General features: G+C 32.6%; 1 protein-coding gene and 1 long non-coding RNA gene across 2 annotated transcripts in view; one reads left to right on the top strand and one right to left on the bottom strand.

The window, feature by feature from the left end:
* Positions 1-5,452, bottom strand: part of LOC103853339 (WAT1-related protein At4g01440) — a 13,985-nt gene extending 8,533 nt beyond the window's left edge. The window contains exons 1-5 of the mRNA XM_009130264.3: positions 2,412-5,452; positions 2,255-2,317; positions 1,676-1,792; positions 1,149-1,542; positions 249-400 (exon numbers count right to left, since the gene is read on the bottom strand). Coding sequence (XP_009128512.1) covers positions 249-400; positions 1,149-1,542; positions 1,676-1,792; positions 2,255-2,317; positions 2,412-2,596 — 911 coding nt within the window. The 5' untranslated portion in view covers positions 2,597-5,452. The remainder of the gene's footprint in view (positions 1-248; positions 401-1,148; positions 1,543-1,675; positions 1,793-2,254; positions 2,318-2,411) is intronic.
* LOC117131929 lies at positions 5,131-20,323 on the top strand. The gene is made up of 2 exons (XR_004455384.1): positions 5,131-5,364; positions 5,448-20,323. It is a non-coding gene; the product is annotated as an uncharacterized LOC117131929 (long non-coding RNA).

Here is a 20,323-nt window from a genome sequence, read left to right as displayed (position 1 = left end):
TGCCGATGAAAATTTAAAAGACAATTTAACAGAATTTTTCAACATGAAAATATAAAATTAATAATGGCGGGACTCTGATATCTATTAATTTATAATATTTTTAACTTAGAAAACTTTTCCTTTCTGAAATTCATCTATTTTTTTAATATAAAATTATAATGTTTCATTAGTTTACAAAATAAACTTATATAGTTGTTTTTGTATATATATATATATATATACACACGTGTGTGTGCAAGTCGACGTACCTTCCCAAACAAATTTGAAGATGAAGGATCGAGAAATCAAATAGGGTTGCGAAGATAATCCCCACCGGAGTAAAAACAGAAGTAAATGTAGGTCCTCTCTTTCTGATGCACCATGATGTTCCCACCGTGCATATTCCTTGTGCTACCGCTCCCTACAGGACATTTTGAAGTTGTTATATATATATATATATATATATATATATAGGAGAACCTATATAAAATAATAATGTTGAGACTTTAAAATTTTTATTAATCTATGGATGTATTAATTTACAGAAATTTTCTTGTTTAGATTTCTTATTTAAAGATATATTTATTCTAAGTTAAGAAAAATATTTGATTTTAGTGTATAAACATTAATTGTTATTTTAAAACAATTGAAATTTATATTAATTTTATTATATTATTTAGTGTATATAATATACATTGCATAGAACTTAAATGTGGTTGTAGATATAATATTACTAAATCTTATCAAAAATATACTAAGTATTAAGAAAATTTAAAGATAATTTCATTGTGAATATAAAACAAATAATATAATAATAGGTTCTTATTTATTTAAAATATGTATACATATATACATATAAATTATTAATTTATAATTTAATGGGACCATATAGTTACATAAAAGTTTCTAAAAACTTATTATCTTATTAATTTATCGATTTATATCAAATTTTGATTGGGACCGACGAAATTTATTGATTTAAAGAAATTATTAATTTATCGAGTATTAATTTATAGAGATTCTACTATATATATAATATAAGTTAGCAGTCATAAAACAATTATTTTACTAGTTTCTTACAACTATTCCTTATTACTAAGAAAATAACTGATGCAGATATATATATATATATATATATAATGCCATATTTTCCATTAAAAGAAACTTACTGCATAAATAATGGTCATGATATCTAGTTTATCTGTGAGAATCCAACCCTTGATATCTCTAGATTTGATGAGGCTTAAAAGGGCACATTGGATGGTACCGAAGAAAGATAATATAACAGTACTTGAGTATTGACAAGGGTATTTGTCGTTCACTTTGGATTGTATTACCATCCACGACCCGAAGCAGCTACTACCCGCGAAGAGAAGCACACATCCGGTGATCCATTTCTCGGGTTTCAATGCGGGTTTATTGTTCGTCAATAGATCTAGTTTGTGAAGTTTTGTCAAGGGTACACCTTTGTACGTTGTTAGTATAAAAGCTCCTCCAATGCATATCAAAGTGCCCATCACCATCCCTACACCTGCTTTGCTTTTTATGTTTAGCTTCTCTACCCTTCGCCCAAACAATTGGTTTTTTTTTTTGACAAAAAAAAAACAATTGGTTTATGTGCTATATATAATTTGTTAGGTTTATGATCGACATATTATGCATTTAATATTAATTGATGCCAAAAACAAAAAATCACCTGAATATTAAAGACATGACGAATGTAACCGCAGGTGACATGCTAATAAAGGCGCATGCTAACGTAGCCGATGTGTACGATAGCCCCATTAGGAAGAAATATTGAGTCAAACTTGCCCTAAAATACCAAAAAATACAACTACATTCAATCAATAAAATTATTAATTAGCTAGAATAGAATTCAAAAACGGTAAATTATGAAAGTAGAGTGGACTTTGTTATATTAAAAAAAAAACAGTTTTCTCTTTTGAAATTCAAAAAAGTCTAAATTTAAGTTCGATTGGTTTTATCAGGTAAACCATAAATTGTAAATCATAAATCCTAATTAATTTCTTGATAATCATAAATACAGAAATAGTTTATTTCGTTTTTTTTTTGTTTTTCAAGAGAAAATCATATTGTTCTTAAAAAAAACATAATTATTTTTTAGTAAGTGATAAACCACTTACTTTGTAAAATAAAATAAAAAACAGAATAGCTTGGTATGAATTTAACATTTACACCAAAAATATAATTATTCCTACAACTATTAGAAGTTCTCAGCTCAATTTTAAAAAAAGAAAAAAAATAACAAACGAACCCAATAAGAGCACTGAAGAAAAGCTGAACCAAGATGTTGAGCGTCAGTTTCGGTCTTGTTTTCCTAAGAAAAATAATGAAAATAAAGAATTAGCTTTGGTAAGTTAATAATCAAAAAAACTATATTAATAACAAAGTTAATGAATATAATACTTTACCGTTCCCAGAAAAATGCGATGGGTGCCAAACATACGGTAGAAATAGCGAGCCGATATGTTGCGATAACCATATGATTAAAACCACCATCGAGAACCTTTTTCACCATAGCATTACCTAAACCGAGCGCCGAATTAATGGTAATCATAATAGTTACAGGCGTCCATTTACCATCGCAGTAACTCATTCTTAATTATTAGTACTTAACTCTCACCTCTCTCACTCTCTAAGCGGTTTTGTGTGTGAATGATTGATTGATGGAAGAAACTAGTATATATATACAAAGAGATTTTTTTTTCATCTAAAAGTTCTTTTTTTTTTTAATATTATCGTGTTGCTAAAAAAAAAAATCTATCAAAGACCGTAAGACCATGATTAATGCTGGTATTTTAGAGCATAAAAACTCGGTTTCTAATTTTGGGTTTTTAACTCATGTTTTGACATTTTTTTTGTTTTTTTCACTTTTCGGCTAAGAGAAGTTTTTTATATCTTTTATTTAAGAGACGGTTCTTAACTTTTCTTAGTTAAAAGCTAAAAACCGTCTTTTACCCGAAGCTAAAAATCATAGTTAAGAGACTGAAGTTAATCACGGCCTTATAAAAAGTCTATTAGCGAATATAAGAAACGTCTCCTAAATAAGAAATATAAGACGTCTCTTAGTTTCCTTTAATTAAAAGCTAAGGGACATCTATTATATTCGCTAAGAGACGTCCCTAAAAAAATGCATTAATCATGCCCTAACATAAAGTTAGTATGATATATTGTATCAAGAAAGCCACAACAAGAAAAACAATCTAACCCATTTAAAAATATTATTTCAATACGACTATAACTGAAATTAATGATAATTAATACGACTACAATTGAAATTAATAATAAAGTCCATACCGAAATTTGGTTAGATGTTACCAATATAGTGATATCACAATAATCGTATTCCACGTTTTTTTACAATCAAAGTGATTTTCCGCATCACCAAAGACCACAATCATTTTTAATGCCTACATGTTAAAAGTTCTCGACATAAAAATAGATAATTTTTTTGGTTAAAGTTATCCAAAAGAAATCTCTTCTAAGAAATTTGCTCTAGAACCCAAAAGATAATCTGCAATAACCACTGTTATAAATATCAGAGCAAAACAAATATATCCTCCTATACATTGAAAGAAAAGTCACTTTAGTGATTTCTGCTGAGGTGACACTTATATAGAGTTTCTCAGGAAAAACGTTATAATTCTATTGGCTGGTTTTTTTTGAATTTTTCTTTTTCATTTATTTTTTTCACTCCCCTCCACGTTTACTAAAACGCCGTCGTATGTCATGAATTTTTTTTTTCAATCGCGTATCAATGGAAGTTCTATATGGTTTCGATCCAATGAAGACAGTCCGACCAGATGAGTTTGGTTCTCCCTACTCTGCTACTTCAATCATATCCATCGCGAACATCGACGATAACCAGACAGGTATAGTTTGTCGATACTCTCGGAATTTACGGGTTTTTTTTGTTTCTCTGATTGAATTCGACTTTTAAGACAATTGGCGAAGATTTTTTTAGTTTCTCTGATTGGATTCGACTTTTAAGCTACGATACAAAGATTGTTTGATTTCTCTGATTGGATTCGACATATGTTAAGCTATAAACTATGATCTGCTTATTAACATTTAGAATCTTTGTATCTAATTGACTGATTAACCTTCTTGCTTTTGAGGTCATGATTCTCTTAAACAAGACAATTGCCACGGCCAGAGATGTGTTACGCGGACTGTCTACTGATGGAACAAGAAGAGACAACTGACATTTTCAAGAAACTTGCATTCGACTTCAGTCTCTGAACCAGGACTGTAAGATTATCTTCTCCTTAATAACTCAACAAGCATTTAGACAGTCCTCTCTTGAGATTTTCAAGTTTGGTTTTTTGTTTCTTTAGCACGATTTAGAGCTTCACATTACTAATTCCGATAGTCGGTTGCATCGCTAATTGCTATTCGATTTGGAGGTTCACATTACTAATTTAGTCAGTCAGTTTCATTCCATGCGGTTTCCGGTCTGTTGGTTTTCGGATTTTCAAGTTTGCTTTTAGTTTAATTATGGGAAAAAATGTGAATAGCTTATTTACAAAAGGCCTAATATATTGTTGATAGATGTTAAGCCCATATAATTAGATAATTTGTGCAAGATTGTAAACTAATTTGCATATTAATAACTTTCCTTATTATCAATCAATTACTTGCGCAAGTTGTTTTCGTATTTATTACATTACTTGCGCAAGTTAAAATCATATCATATGCAAATCAATTTATGACAATACACAGTTAAAATCTTTCTTTAAACGATTTCAATCTTTATTAGGGGTCATTAATATGATAAATAAATCGGCTTAATATATATAAGAAACCCGAATGGTTAAAATACAAACATTCAGCTCTAACAAGAACAATGGCAATGGTGCGAGCCAAAAAAAATATTGTTTCTTAAGTGAGAGAATTAAAACCCCGTAAAGATACGTCCATATTGAAGTTAGGATTGTTCGCTTGTGGAGAAACTATAACAAAGAATCAGGAAACACCATTGAAATGGTGGTTGTTGATAAAGAAGTAAGTATACATCACACAACATGGATTTATTTGGAAACATCGTTTATATACTTGTTCTGCGTGACTAAAACTCTTATCATTTTTGTGACCAGGGGACAAGAATTCATGCTTCAGTTGGTGAACAACTCATCAAAAAATTCGATGAGAAGCTACGCGAGGGAGATGCGATTGTCCTCCAGTTGTTCAAAGTGTACGATGCAACTGGTGAATACCGTACAACGCCACATCCTTACAAAATTAGCTTCTTTCCAACAACTTTTGTTGGAAAAGCTGATAATTTTCCAAGTGCAGTTCCCAAAAAGTATTTCGCGGACTTCTCTGATATTCTTGGTGGAAATCTGGATCATAGCTGTTTGGTTGGTGAGTTAGTTTCTTACGCAGTTAAAGACTCTTTCACTTTGTAGTTACTTGTTTATGATTTGACACTTATTTTTGTTATGTAGATGTGGTTGGCCAAATAGTTAACTTCGGGTCTCTGTAAAAACAAAATAATTAAAGGAAAAGACAACATGAGGCTCTTGGTTGAGCTGCGTGACGCAAAGTAAGACTTTGTTTTTAATCTTAGTTATACTTTGCTAGCTAAACGTCTATTAACTATATTTAACTTAAGTTTATATTATACAGTAATGTAAAGATGATGTGTATTCTGTGGGGTTGTTATGCTAAACAAGTATACGATTACAGTAGGAGTAACATGTCGACCATGATTATTTGTGTTATCAGATTTTGTTCTGTTAAAGAGTGGAAAGGTTTATAATATTGTTTCAATTTGTGTAAAATGATTGCGAGCATAACATATTAATAAGATCAATATACTTTGTAGGTGCTTACTCCATATCTAGCGGGTATAATTCAACCCATATTCTGCTCAACCCAACACTTGATTTTATTGAGGAGTTCAAATCAAGGTACGTGTCCTGCGTCTTACGTTCCAGACCTATGGAGGAGTTCAATACATATAGATGTTTATTTTAATTTGATCACCTCATTTTCACTGACGGGTTTTTAAATTATGTGTGATTATTTGTGATGGCAGTCTCCCTGATGATTCACTTGCTCTTACAAACAACGATAGTAACAAATGGTCTGTTGGTACTGCAACTTCTATTCGTGCCAGGTTTTTTGTTCTTAATGAGAGGCTAACCATCAGAGAGATCATTGACAGTACTCTGGTATATAGACTACACTCTTTGATCTCAATTTTTTTACACATTCGTATACTCCATGTGTTATCAATGCTTTTAACATATTGTTATTAACGAATAGGTTAGGCACTTTTGTCACTCTGGGGACTATATCAATAATTGATACTGAATGTGGCTGGCAATATTTAAGTTGCAAATACCACAACAAAAAAGTGATGCCTACAACCAATGTTGATGCTGATGGCCGGCCCTTGTTCTTCTGCAATACGTGTGACAAAGAACACAGTGATGTCATTTCCAGGATTGAGCGGGTTAGATATACAAATAGATGAGTTGGGTAAATCGTCATTGAAACAGTATGTGGCGTTTATTAATATTTTTGTACAGGTTCAAATTAATTGCCCATGTCAAGGACGATAACGGTGAGGCTAATTTTCTTTTGTTTGATGCTAATGCTCAACAAATTGTGCGTCATTCTGCTGCTGAACTCTATGACGAGGTACTTTTAATATAATTGTACATCAATTAACAGAATAAATTCGTTGATTGGACCTGAATGTTTATCGAGAAATGTTTGTTTATTATTAACAGAATAAATTCGTTGATAAAACCACAATTGTACATCAATTAAAACCACAATTGTACATCAATTAACAGAATAAATTCGTTGATAAAACCATAATTGTACATCAATTAATAGAATAAATTCGCCGACATCTACTTTATCGAGAAATATACTTCATAATTTATATTATTTATGGATAATATTTTGATTTTTATTATATTTTCTTTTAATATGTCTACATAAATGTTTGTTTATTATTTATGGAAAAATAATATTATTCACCTAAAATAAAAAATTACAATACATATACAATACAATTCTAATTAATGATAATATAAAATCTGTTACTTCTAAAACTATACACTGTTTATTCTATTTTTTGAATGAAAGTATCTTCGTAAACACACAAAATATTTTGTGACATTGCAATTATACATACACATAATATCTGCCTCTTCATACTGATATTACTGTGTTCCCTCTCGTGAGGTGCGGACCGAGAGGAAACACAGGGTACGGACCAGTCATGTTCTTATGCCCGTACAGGGTGTGGACCAGTCACCTAGTCTATAATTACAAAAGCTGACGAAAAAAATATCCTAGAACCGTAATACTGGAAAATGAAAAAAAAAATGATTATTGGAAAAGAAATCCTAGCTCCAGTGATTAGAAAGCCACTGGCGCGCAGCATCGAAAAAAGTCTGTAGCAGTTTATGTACAGAGAGTTTTTGTTCACTGTTTTAGAATAAAATAATATTCTGTAAAAGAAATGATTCTCTTCTTTGTTTCCTTATCGTACAGAACTTAAGTGAACCTTTAAATTTACTTCCACTCTTTAGAACTAATCAAAGCAATATATAAACTATTTATTAAAAAATATTAAATTAAATAAAAATAACTACAAAAAATAAAAACGCTAATTTTAACGACGCTAACTCTTTCAATTAAACCCTAAACCCTAAACCCTAAACCCAAGTCCTAGATCCTAAACCCAAACTGCCAACTTTAAACCCAAATAATATACCCTAAATCCAAAACCTTAACCATAAGTCCAAATGGTAAATTCTAAACCCAAACCGTAAATCGTAAACCCAAAACCTATAACCTAAAATCCAAACGGTAAATCCTAAACCCAAACGCTAAACTTAGATGCTATAGGGTTTAGGTTAAAGTTTACAGTTTGAGTTTAGGGTTTAAGACTTGGGTTTAGGGTATAAGGTATAGAATTTATGTTTATAGTCTATTTTGTAGGTTTAAGGTGTATAATTTGGGTTTAGGGTCTAGAATTAGGGTTTAGAGTATAAGATTTAGGTTTAGGTTTAGAATTTAGGGTATAAGATTTAGGATTTCGCTGGAAACGTTACTGTCGTTAAAATTAATATTTTTATTTTTTATAGCTATTTGTTATTCAATTTAATATTTTTAGTTAATAATTTATGTGTTAATTTGATTGGTCTTAAAGAGAGGTGAACCTAAGTTTTGTTCTTCCTTATCCTACAAAAATCTTTAACTCTCTTTAGTCTTTAGCACGCCGAATATCTTTCCTTGAATTAGTCAAGTGATATTGACGTAGGTGCTAGTCCTTCTATAGAAAGTATTGGAAAATCTCTTAAGTAATAAAATAATGGAACAATTCAATAACTATTAACAGAATAAACTGTATCAGATATCTTTTTAATAAATAACTATAAACGCTGAAATTTTAGTTTTTCAGATATTTTCCTAATAACTATAAAGATTTTATTAACAATAAGTATGAATATTATGTAGTTTTCGTACTTACAAGAACATGTATATCATTGACTATATATCTCATAATATATAATAAGTATTACTAATAAAAAGAAAATAAACAAGTTATTTTCTAATCTGTTATGTACATTTTAAATTTTAACTAGGTTGAACAAAAACACTCTATTTAATATAGTATTTTTTGCATTTTAAGTTTATTCATTTTTTGACATATCAAATATGTTTGTTAAAAATAAATTAAACATGTTTTCTTTTATAATTTTTATATACTAACTTGACTATGGAATTTTCAACTAACGGTTTTTTAAAACATGAAAACGTAATTAGTAAAAACTATATAAATCAAATAAAATTAGACGAGAAAGAAGAAGAAAAAAAAGAGAAAAAAAAAAACAAAATTGTTTAAAGATTTTGATCGATTAAAAATAAATAATGTAATATTAAATAAAATATGCTGTATATTCTAACCAGATTGTTTTTGTTTTTTTTTTTAACTTATTCTAGCCATATTGTTGCTATGGTCATATATTAAATTATATTTTTGATGGTTATAGAATACTAATTCTCAAATATTCTTTCTTCTTCTTTTTGAGCTGCTCTAATGAAACTATTCTCCATTCTACTTATATACAAACAAACTATAGTGGTATTTTTCTAACTTTGATTCCCCTTAATTGGACATATTCTGTTGTCGATGGTTTCTAGCTGTTATTAAAAATTAAAAATATAGTAGTAAAGGTTACTTTGTAACCATAAGAAACCGACAAAATTGACTCGGATTTATACCATTTAACCAGAAGGGTGTTAATAGCCCTTCGGAGTTCGAACCGAACAGGCCGAATAGAACCAGAATTTTTGGTTTTTAGTTCGCTTTTGGTTTTGAGTTTTGTTTGGTTCGGAAAGCTACAATTCGGTTTACGGTTTTGTTTGGTTTAACAATACGAAAAGTTAACCGAATTATTACTTTTTTAAGGAAAAAAATTATACCAAAACTATACCGGTTTATACCAAAATTATACCAATGTTAACCAATAATCAATTAAATTTACCAAGGTAATCGAATACCCAGTTTTAACCAATTTAAACCGAATTTTCAAAAAAATTAAAGAAAAGACAAAATTTGGTTGTTTTTCGTTTTGAGATTAAAAACCAAAATTTACCAGTAACCGAAACAAAATGTTATTCGGTTAATTTTGAAATGATTTATAAACATTTCGGTTAGCCAAAAACCAAAAATTCGGTTTCAAAAACCGAAATCGCTGGACTACTGTTAACACTGATTAGTTCTTTTATTAACAAACCATAGTTCTGTAGTGAATTCTAAAATTCACGCTATTGGTCATATATTGGTTGCGATCCAACATGTTTTCGTATTAGCTATTGCATGTTGTTCTAACTCAAAAGTATGAATTCACAAGATTATATGATCTCAATAAAGAACTCACTTTATTAATGCTTAAGAAACTAACTCAAAACTTAAGTTCACACACACAATCTCTAAAACTCATAAGTTATGCTATACATTCGCATCTCCTTATATAGAAATTATATTTCCTACTCATTAGGAAAGCACACTTTCCTTTTTCTAACTTAATTAGGTTTTTGTAACTTAGCCTCCAAGTTAACTTTAAGCTTATTGCCAACATTCGCCCCTTTAATCTTAAAGTTATCTTCTTCTATTTCTTGAACTCCAACCGACTCTTGCATTTCTTTAAACTTAATTCGACCAAGTGCCTTGGTTAGGATATATGCATATATGCCTTTTGCTCGGTTCCTGGAACATGATGAACTTCTATTTGTTCGTTCTCAACACACTCTCGTATGAAGTGATACCTTTTATGTATGTGTTTGCTGCGTCCGTGAAACACTGAATTCTTAGTAAGAGCTATCGCGGATTTGTTGTCGATGTAGATGATTGTCTTCTCAATAGGCTTCTCGATTATCTTTTCAAGTAGCTCTTGTAACCAGATTGCTTGTTTGGCTGCTTCCATAGCTGCGATAAACTCTGCTTCACATGATGATAGAGCTACTGTTTCTTTCTTCTGTGAACACAATGAGATAGGACATTCATTCAAGTAAAATATATGGCCAGTAGTGCTTCTTCTATCATCTTCATCAATATTGTGTCCACTGTTGCTATATCCTATGAGTTGCCTTCGGTCACTTCGCTTGTATATGAGTCCATACACAGTGGTACCCTTTAGATACCGAAGGACTTGTTTCAAGGCTGCAGCATGCGATGTCTTAGGTTCATGCATATACCGACTGAGTAAACCAACACAGAATGAAAGGTCTGGACGTGTATGGATCATGTATCGAAGGCAGCCAATCATGCACCTGTTTTCAGTTGCATCAACGCTCTGTTCCTCTGGTGCCTTGGATAGTTTCAAACCAAAATCCATTGGTGCATGTACTTGATTGCAGTCGTCCATTCCTCCTTCACTTAAGATCTTCTTTGTGTAGTTCTCTTGATTCAATGTGATACCCTCACTGCTCTGTCGTACTTCAATGCCTATATAGTACGTTAATAAACCTAAGTCACTCATCTCAAAGATCTCAGACATCTTCCACTTAAAATCACAAATTGACCTTAACTTCGATCCTGTGATGAGAAGGTCATCAACTACACTGCAACCCGTAACATGCTCTCTTTCTCTCGCTTGCGGTATAAGGAAGGCTCTTTTGAGCACTTCACAAATCCCAAATCTTCAAGAACTCGATTTAACTTCTCATTCCAGGCTTGGAGTTTCAAACCATATAACGCTTTGTGTAGTTTATATACCTTGTGTTTCGCTTCCATTCACTTTGAAACCCTCCGGTTGAGCCACATAGACATCTTTTTTTAGATCGCCGTGAAGGAACGCAGTTTTGTCATCCAAGTGATGGGCTTCCCAGTCGTGTGATGCTGCTAAAGCGATGATGAATCTGATGGTTTCAATACGAGCAACCGGAGCAAAAACTTCTTTAAAATCAATGCCATGTCTTTGAGTATATCCCTTTGCAACAAGTCTTGATTTGTATTTGTTTATGCTCCCATCTGAATATATTTTGATCTTGAATATCCACTTCAAACCTATAGCTTTGGGGCCTTTCGGTAAGTCGACTAGTGTCCACGTTTTATTTTTCTAAATGAATGCAATCTCATCTCTGCACGCGTCTCGCCATACCTTTTCTTCGACTGCATCCTTAAAGCTCCATGGTTCTTCGTCAATTATCAACAAGAGGCGTTCTCCCTCTATCTCTGCTAAATATATATAGTCATTGAGATAAGCCGGTGCTTTGCTGACCCTAGTTGATCTTCTCAGAGGTATGTCTTCTATTTCTTCTTCTTCACAGATCATTGTCGACTGATGATGTTTGATTGCTGTTCGATTCATCTTCAGTTTCATCTTCTATCTCTCTTATACCTTGGTCTCCATACTCTCCCAATGTAAGTTTGAACATCCATGGTTCCTGTTCGCGTTCATCAGGCATACAACCCCACATCCAGCTCTTGTTTTCATCGAATACTACGTCTCTGCTCACTACTATTTTTCTCATAGTTGGATCAAACATCATGTATGCCTTCGATACGGGCTTAGTTCCTAGATGCAAGAGTGTTCTTGTTCTATCATCAAGCTTCTTCAGATTAGGCATATGAGTTTTTCTAAAGCCAATGCATCCAAAAACTTGTAAGTGCTTTATATTAGGCTTTCTTCCTTTAAAGACCTCGTATGGCGTTTGATCACTAAGAGTTCTCGTCGCAACTCTGTTTATAATGTAGGTAGCATGTCTCGCAGCTTCTCCCCATAGGTAATTAGTATCTTCATGTGCTTTAATATGAACCTAGTCATCTCCATTAGAGTTTGGTTTCGTCTCTCTACCACCCCGTTTTGTTGAGGCATATATGGAGCTGTCATGTGTCTTTGTATTCCTGATATCTCGCAGAAATCTTTGAACTCGTTTGAAGTAAACTCACCTCCCCTATCGGTTCTTAGTCTTTTGATTGTCATATTTGTTTCATCCTCCACCATTGCTTTGAACCGCTTGAACTTTTCAAACGCCTGCCCTTTTCCTTTCAACAGAACCAACCACATGTAGCGTGAATGATCATCGATCAGTGCAAATATATAGCGATTCTTTGACGCATTGGGAGGTGTAATGCGTCCGCAAAGATCTCCGTGAATGAGTTTAAGTACTTGTGATGCTCCGTATTGAGTTGCTTTCGGAAACCCTTGCCTTACTTGTTTCCCAAGCAAACAAGACTCGCATGTTTCCTTCTCTACATTAATGTGTGGCATTCCCTCGACCAGTTATTTTCTTATCATAGCTTTCTTGGAATCCATTCCAATATGCCCAAGTCGTGCATGCCATCGTGTGAACTCGCTCTCTTGCTGCACTTGAAAGCACTTTGCATCGACAGTATTCATAGTTACCTTGTAGAGTCGGTTTCTAGCTCTGCTCGCTTTTGTGATGAGGTTCCCGTCTATGTCGTGTAGGGTGAGGTAGTTATCTTTCATTCTTGCTTCACATCCAGCTTCAGTGGCTTGTCCATGACTGATTATGTTATTCCTCAGCTCCGGAATGTAGTAGACAACGGTGAGAACACGTTTACTTCCGTTTTCACTCACAAAATCGATTGATCCCTTCCCTTTAATATCAATTCTCAAGTCGTCTCCAAAATGTACTTTTCCCTTTATGGTTTCATCGATCTTAGTGAAGTACTGTCGATATCCTGTCATATGATTACTCGCGCCATTGTTGAGATACCATATCTTATCACTATCCTTGCTTGACTCAAACTCTTGCGGTTTTATTTTATTCTCGTTCAGGGATATAACTTTATGCTTCTTGTGTGTCGTCCTTCTCCTCTCTGGTTTCATAAGCTTCTTGCAGTTTAAGTAACCTGTCCGGGCAATTCGCAGCAAAGTGGCCGTCCTTGTCACATCTAAAACAAGTGATTATCGAAAAATAAATGTGACTGTAATCTCGATACGAACGTCCTCGTCCCCGTCCTCTGTTCCAAGAACGTCCCCCTCGACCTCTGTTCCTATTGTCTCCATTGTAGTCCCAATACGGCTGAGCTTGAGAAGCTTCCATGTTTGCATACATAAGTTTGTTTTGATTGTCTTGGTTCTCTTCCTCATCCTCGCATACTCGTTCTTCATAAGCTTTCAAACGTCCAATGATGTCTTCGAAGCTTGTAGTTTTAAGATCTAGGACCTTTTCTAGAGACGCAACTATATGTATATATTTTTTTCGGGGAATACACTGAAGAAATTTCTTCACCAACTTGGTTCTTCAATATTTTCTCCTAACGCCGCAGATTTTGACGCAATCTCTGATAATCTTCCAACAAAATTTTTAATCGAGTTTGTATCTTTCATCTTAAGTCACTCAAACTCGGCCATTAGGATTTGTAATCGAGCTTCTTTTACTCGATCAGCTCCCATGTGTCTAGCTTTAATGACTTCCCATACCTTTTTCACATTACTCCTTAATGCTTAATAAAATAACTCAAAACTTAAGCTCACAAATACAATCTCTAAAACTCATAAGTTATGCTACATATTAGCATCTCTTTATATAGAGATTCTATTTTCTAAACTCATTAGGAAAACACACTTTCCTTTTTCTAATTTAATTAGGTTTCTTGTAACTTAGCCTCCAAGTTAAGTTTAAGCTTATTGCCAACACTGAGACGTTTGCACAGTCTAAAATTCACTACACGTATGTACAAGTTCTGTAGCTTAAGCCTTGAAATGGAGGATTCTACGTTACTTTCTTAAACAATTTTCATATGTTTTAGGGAATGTCTTTGGATCTGTTGTGTTCTGCTTTTAAAAGTAATTTCAATTAGAACTGTAACATTCACAAACACATGTGCAAATATTAGAACATAGGTATAATTACTCAAACTTTAGGTTTTAACTAGAAAAAAATAAATATCCTGGGATGGTCGGTCTGTATCAAGCAAAATATTATGTGCAGATAAAAAAAAATAACCTGTTGTTTATCTATATTTTCATTAATGTAATGTAGCCATGTCATACTTTATTAATTCTTGAAATATCATATGCATTAAATTTCTATAAAGTAATATTGTTAGGACTTTTGATAATTATTAATTTACAAAGTTATTAATTTGCATAAAATTTCAATTTTAGATTAATTTATATATTTTGAAGAATGTTTTATAGATGTAAAAATAAGAAAACACTGGATTTTCTGATATATATATATATATATATATATATGATTAGAGTTTACTTATAGAAAATGTATGTTATACTTATTCGATTATTTGGTGTATAGAAAATATATTTCATACATGCAAAAGAATTCTTAGGTTTAAAATGACAAAACAACACTAATTTATCTAGAACGTTTAGAAAAAATTAAAGATAGACTTCAATGTGAATAAAAAACAAACTATATATTATACGTTTTATATATATATAAACTTTATATACATTAATTATTAATATATAATTTTATTTATTATGTTATCAAATTGTGGTATGTTTACACTGTTTCAATTCAAAAATTGACAAATTTTATTAATTTAATTTATTTATTAATTTATACTTAAAGAGTATCTAACATACATAAAAGATTGCACCTAGCTTTTGTTTCTTATGATGTATGTATGAAAAATGATGTGTTTATCATGAACTTAAGAATTGTTGTGTCGGATTTTACTTTTATATAAAAATTATAACCAAAACAATATAAAGAAAATTGTGGCTATATCAGATGCATAAGGTAAAATCACAACAATTTTATGTTGATTTTTTACTTTACTCACTGCAACATTCAACCATCCATCTCACTTGCGGCTCGCACTGCTTAATGCATTGTGTGTCTGCTATAAGTCGAAGAACATTGCCATTTCTTATAACTCCGCCAGAAGATTGTTGGGAACTAACCCAAATCTAGCGAGCCAGGCCAAGTTGACCACACAAGTTGTGGAAGCAACTAAACTAACATGACCGATGAAAAACCAAGCTTACCTCTTCTGAAACCCCTTTGTGATATGCCAGATATGCGTAAGACAAAATAATGTGTACTGTCTTTACTGCACCACCCGATTTGTTCCAAGCCATGAAGGAAAATCTGCGCTTTCTGTGATATTGCAGGTTTGCTTGCTTACAAATGGGGATCAATTCCCATTTGTAACTAGGTGAGTTTTATGTGGTTTTCTACGTCAATGGATGAAGTTACTTTTAAGTACATGAAAATTATTAAAGAGGCAATTGCAAAAATTAAATGTTATCAGGTATACAGACGCGATAGTATAGAAAAGTTAACAGACAACTTTATAATTTACTTGGCTCTACACACGTAGAAGTTCCACGAAGGACCGCTGTTAAGGATTCTCTTTAAACATACGATTAAATATTAAACCAGTGTGTGTTTCTTTTTGCTTTTTATTTTAATTGTAACGTAGAAAATTTAAAATGTCCAAAACTGTTAAGTTCCGATCAATGACTCTAAAAGTCAGTGTATGAGAAATTACGTAAGAAATCATATAAATTCTTACTTGAACAGCACTCATATAAAAAGTTCATTCTAAACCAAGAAAACTTTGTAAGGTTACTACTCCTACGAAACTCATCCCTAACTTCAACCTTAAAACCAACCATTCAACACAAACAAAACATGTAGCATCAAAACAAAAGATCTATTAACCTGATGACTTCCATAATTTATCTCTTAAGCTCTAATATCATGGTCAGTCAATCATAACCCATTACCAACATCACCTTTCTACAGCCCAAAACTATTCACACAAATTTTATACAAAAAACCCACAACCAATCCTTTTGAATCCAAAATATACAAACCACAAATAATGCACAGAAAATGGGATGAAATTTATTTAAAAGGAGACAACATGAAGACCATTTGAAACTCTTAAAACATATCAATGCCCCAACTTTTTAATATAGAAAAAATTATCATAAACAAGTAAAATATATCTTAACACATATAACCCTCTTTATCTAAAACTTTCTAAATTACTGTCATACACATCAACTGCAAATGCAACCTTAAAACATAAACCACAAAATTATATAAAAAATAATAAATTAGATTTCAAATAAAATATATCCCGTCCTAGACCCTATTATATATATATATATATATATATTCTTGTATGGTAAAAAAAATATATTGGCTATGACTGATAAAATATCAAAGGAAAGTGGTCGAGTAAAAAGTTTAAAAGAAAAAGGTTTTCGTGCCCACCATTCAAGAGTAAATATTTCTTTCTTATCATATGATTTTTTTGCCATTTTGCCATTTTGCCATTTTACTTACCAATCCAAACGATTGAGTAACGTTGTGCATGTAACATAATTTTTAACAATCACTATTTAACTAACATAAATAAATTAAATTATTTTTCAGAGTGGAACTAAACTTTTTTACTTGCATTTCATTTATCCACTAACGTTTTTCATATTTGTTCTTCCAATGAACGACATGTTTTTCTTTTATATATTAAATACAGAAACACAATCATCATAAGTGAAACAATTTGAATAGAGGTTTTTAGAGCATCTCCAAAAAGAAACTCTATTTTGAAGTTTTCAAAACTCCATATTTGAAGTTTAAAAGTGTTTTTCTCTAAAAGCAAAACTTCAAACTCGACTTCAAAACTATTTGTATTTTATAATATGGTCCTTATATATTTCATAACTAATTTGAATTCATCAAACTTTTATAAATAACTAGCACATATATAAACATATTACAATAATATTAATTAATAAAATTTTATATTATATCATATTAAAATATTCCTAAAATACTAACTTTTATCGATGATATTAATACTCATGAATATATTCGATATGAACAAAAAATATTGTATGAAAAATACATCAACAACAACAACCATCCTCAGTAACACAAAACAAATTGGACAATATTTGGAAATTTTGAAGGTTTCAGATCAAACTTACCTGACTATTAGTGTTGTTGTAATATTTAAATTTGTGTAATAGTTATGTCTTCATGAAATTTTTTAAAAGCTTTTTTCATTAGTTTCTTTTGTATATTTTTTTTGTTTAAATCTACATTTAAAATAGTTTAAATCTTATTTTAAAGTTTATTTAATTTATGTGTAAAACTTAAATTTTGCAAACAAAATTTAATATATTTATGATATATAATTTTTTAAGGATTAAAACAATAAACGATAAAATACTTATGAATTATAAATATGATGTATAATTGTAGGGACCAGAATGCAAATAAAAATATGAAACTTCAAATTTGAAGTTTTGAGTAGTGAAACTTCAAATATAGAGTTTCACTCCTCAAAACTTCAAATTTGAAGTTTTGAAGTTCTTTTTGGAGAGCAAAAAACTTCATATTTGAAGTTATAGAGTGTCTTTTGGAGATGTTCTTATATACTCGCTGTTTCAAATGTTGTTTCTTCCTTCATTCATAGTATTAGTTAGGATATATAAATTTGATGAGTGGAAAAATGGGAGAATGAGACACACATGGATATTACATTTTTTAACAAAATTAACTAAAGAAAAAAGAGTACACATGCCTGTTAATTTTTATTTCTTTTTTTGTAAAAGTTGAAAAATACTTAGCCTCTAATTATGATAAAATAAATGTTATATATACTTTTAATCTATAATACGGTTTTTAATTTTGAAACTTTTTCTTTCTTTTATATTTTATAAAATCGTTTTTGTAACATATGTAAACATGATTTTGTTATCATTTCAATTTTATTTCAATAAAATACAACATTTAATTTTTGTGCTTACACCATATTTATCATGTATATTTTTTTTTATTTACTCTATCGGTTGATTCGGTCGGTCCCGGTAGAAGCACACTTAGTGCTATAAAGTAGACTGGATACCACACTGTATAATCTAAGTTTGAAATGTCTTCCGACTAATGTTAGAGATAGCTAGATCGTCTCTTACTGAACTATCATGTAAACTGCATGAACCGAATCTCAAACTCAGACTAGCCAATTAGCAGTAACTTTGTTCCCAGCAGAAATCACATTTAAATTTTCAACTTAACATCATAGTTTATTTTTAACTATATCACATTTTATTTTTTTATGTATAATACTAAATATACCTTTGTAAATAGATAATATATTTGTTTATATATCAGATTTTAAAATTTTGAAACAAGTACATGATATTAGGTTTTTCTGTTTATAATTTTAAAACATATCTTTAAATAAGAAACTATTGGAATCTGAGTATGCGTCCATCAACTTAATTATCTCTTTATAAAAAAAAAAAGAAACTTATTGATCTGAAAGTAGTGGCGTCTGAGTCATAGCGAGAAGCAGATGATGAGACTTACATCTAATAATAAAGTTAATAGTTATGCTTAATATATTTTTCAAAGGTAAAAGATATTGTGTCAAAAGACATAAGAAACGCACCGTTTTGAAACTCTCTCTGCAGACGACAAGAAAGACGATTCTGCTTCCTCCGGAACGGCGTCGAGTGTGCGCGCGTTAGAGCGTCGCTTGAGTGTCCGGCTCCGGCGGGTCCCCTCCTCATCCCTTCTTCCTTGTTTTTTCTTTGCCACTTGCTTGTCCATGTCGGTCTCTCCGCCTTGCTAGAGCTTCTGAGTTGGTGAGATCTGTCCGCCAGCCGACCGCGCGCGAGGTACGTCTGCCGGGTTCGATCTGTGCTCTCTTTGGTTGTTCTGGCGCGGTAGTAGCAGCGGTGGCTCGTGAGTGGTCGGCGTTTAGGGTTGGGACTGGATCTATTTTCTCGTTCAGATCTGGTCCGTTTATCGTCGTCGTTCGGCGAGGCTTGCCCGGTTGGGTTTCTTTTCTGGTCGCGGTGGTCTCTGCTGTGCTAGGTTTTGGAAATCGATCTTCTTTCGGGTCTTGGACGCGGGTCCTGTTTCGGTGTCGAAGCGGACTGCCCCACTTCTCGGATGTTAGGTGAGTTCTGGTTCTTTGAGTCGGAGGTGAGGCTTGAGCCAGGCTGTGCAGGCGGAGATGGCATCTGGTCTCTGTCCAGCCTTTCGTTGTGGTTTCAGGGGAGTTTTATCCGCTGCTTAGCTGCGGATTCCGGTGGTCGTCCATGTCTTCCGGAGACTGTCTTGTTCCCGACATCACTTTGGGCCTCCTTGTCACGGCTGCTTATCCATTCTGTCCCGAGGTTTTAGCGGCCGCAATTCCTCTGGGGTTTTGGTCTCAACGCACTCCTTTGTTTAACTGTTTCCGTCGACACCGGCAGTGGTTCTCTCAGCTTGGTTTTGGTTCCCGGTTCTCGGTGACCACAAGTGTGGAGGCGGCTCTCGGGGAGTCATTGGCCGCCTCCGTGTCGTCGCTTGATCTCAGACTACGTCCCGGCACCGTTCAGAACTCTTGCTCTCTTGCGGTGGTGGTCTTGTTTTTCCTTGCAGGTTCAGGAGGCTTAATGGATTGGTGGTGGCGATGATATCAGCCCGCCTTTGTTCGGTTTATGGCAACTTGGAAGTGTGTACAGATTGGGCTCTCGAACGTCTTCTCAGTAAGGTTCTTGGTTCTCCACTTCTCTAGTTCGTCATGTGCGTCATTGACAGTGACGGTAACAATGTCTCGAGGCGTTCATTGGAAACTAGCTACTCCAGAGACGACAAAGGAAGTCCCGGCATCCGAAGAAATGAGGAGAACCTCACCTTCCTGCGATAATCGTCAATGGTTGAGAACAGCAACCAATTCTTAAGGATTTCGAAAATCGGACTAGTGGAACGTGCCGGGTTTAGTGGGTGGGCGAAACTAGAATGTAATAGATTAACTTAGGAGCTTTTGTTCAAATCGAGCTTGTAACCGAATCTGAATTCCCGTATTTCGGGTTGATTTAATATATCTATATTATTT

This window comes from Brassica rapa, chromosome A02, assembly GCF_000309985.2.
Source record: "Brassica rapa cultivar Chiifu-401-42 chromosome A02, CAAS_Brap_v3.01, whole genome shotgun sequence".
NCBI lineage: Eukaryota > Viridiplantae > Streptophyta > Magnoliopsida > Brassicales > Brassicaceae > Brassica > Brassica rapa.
The sequence above is the reverse complement of the archived record's forward strand: the minus strand, read 5'-3'. Positions and strand labels throughout refer to the sequence as shown.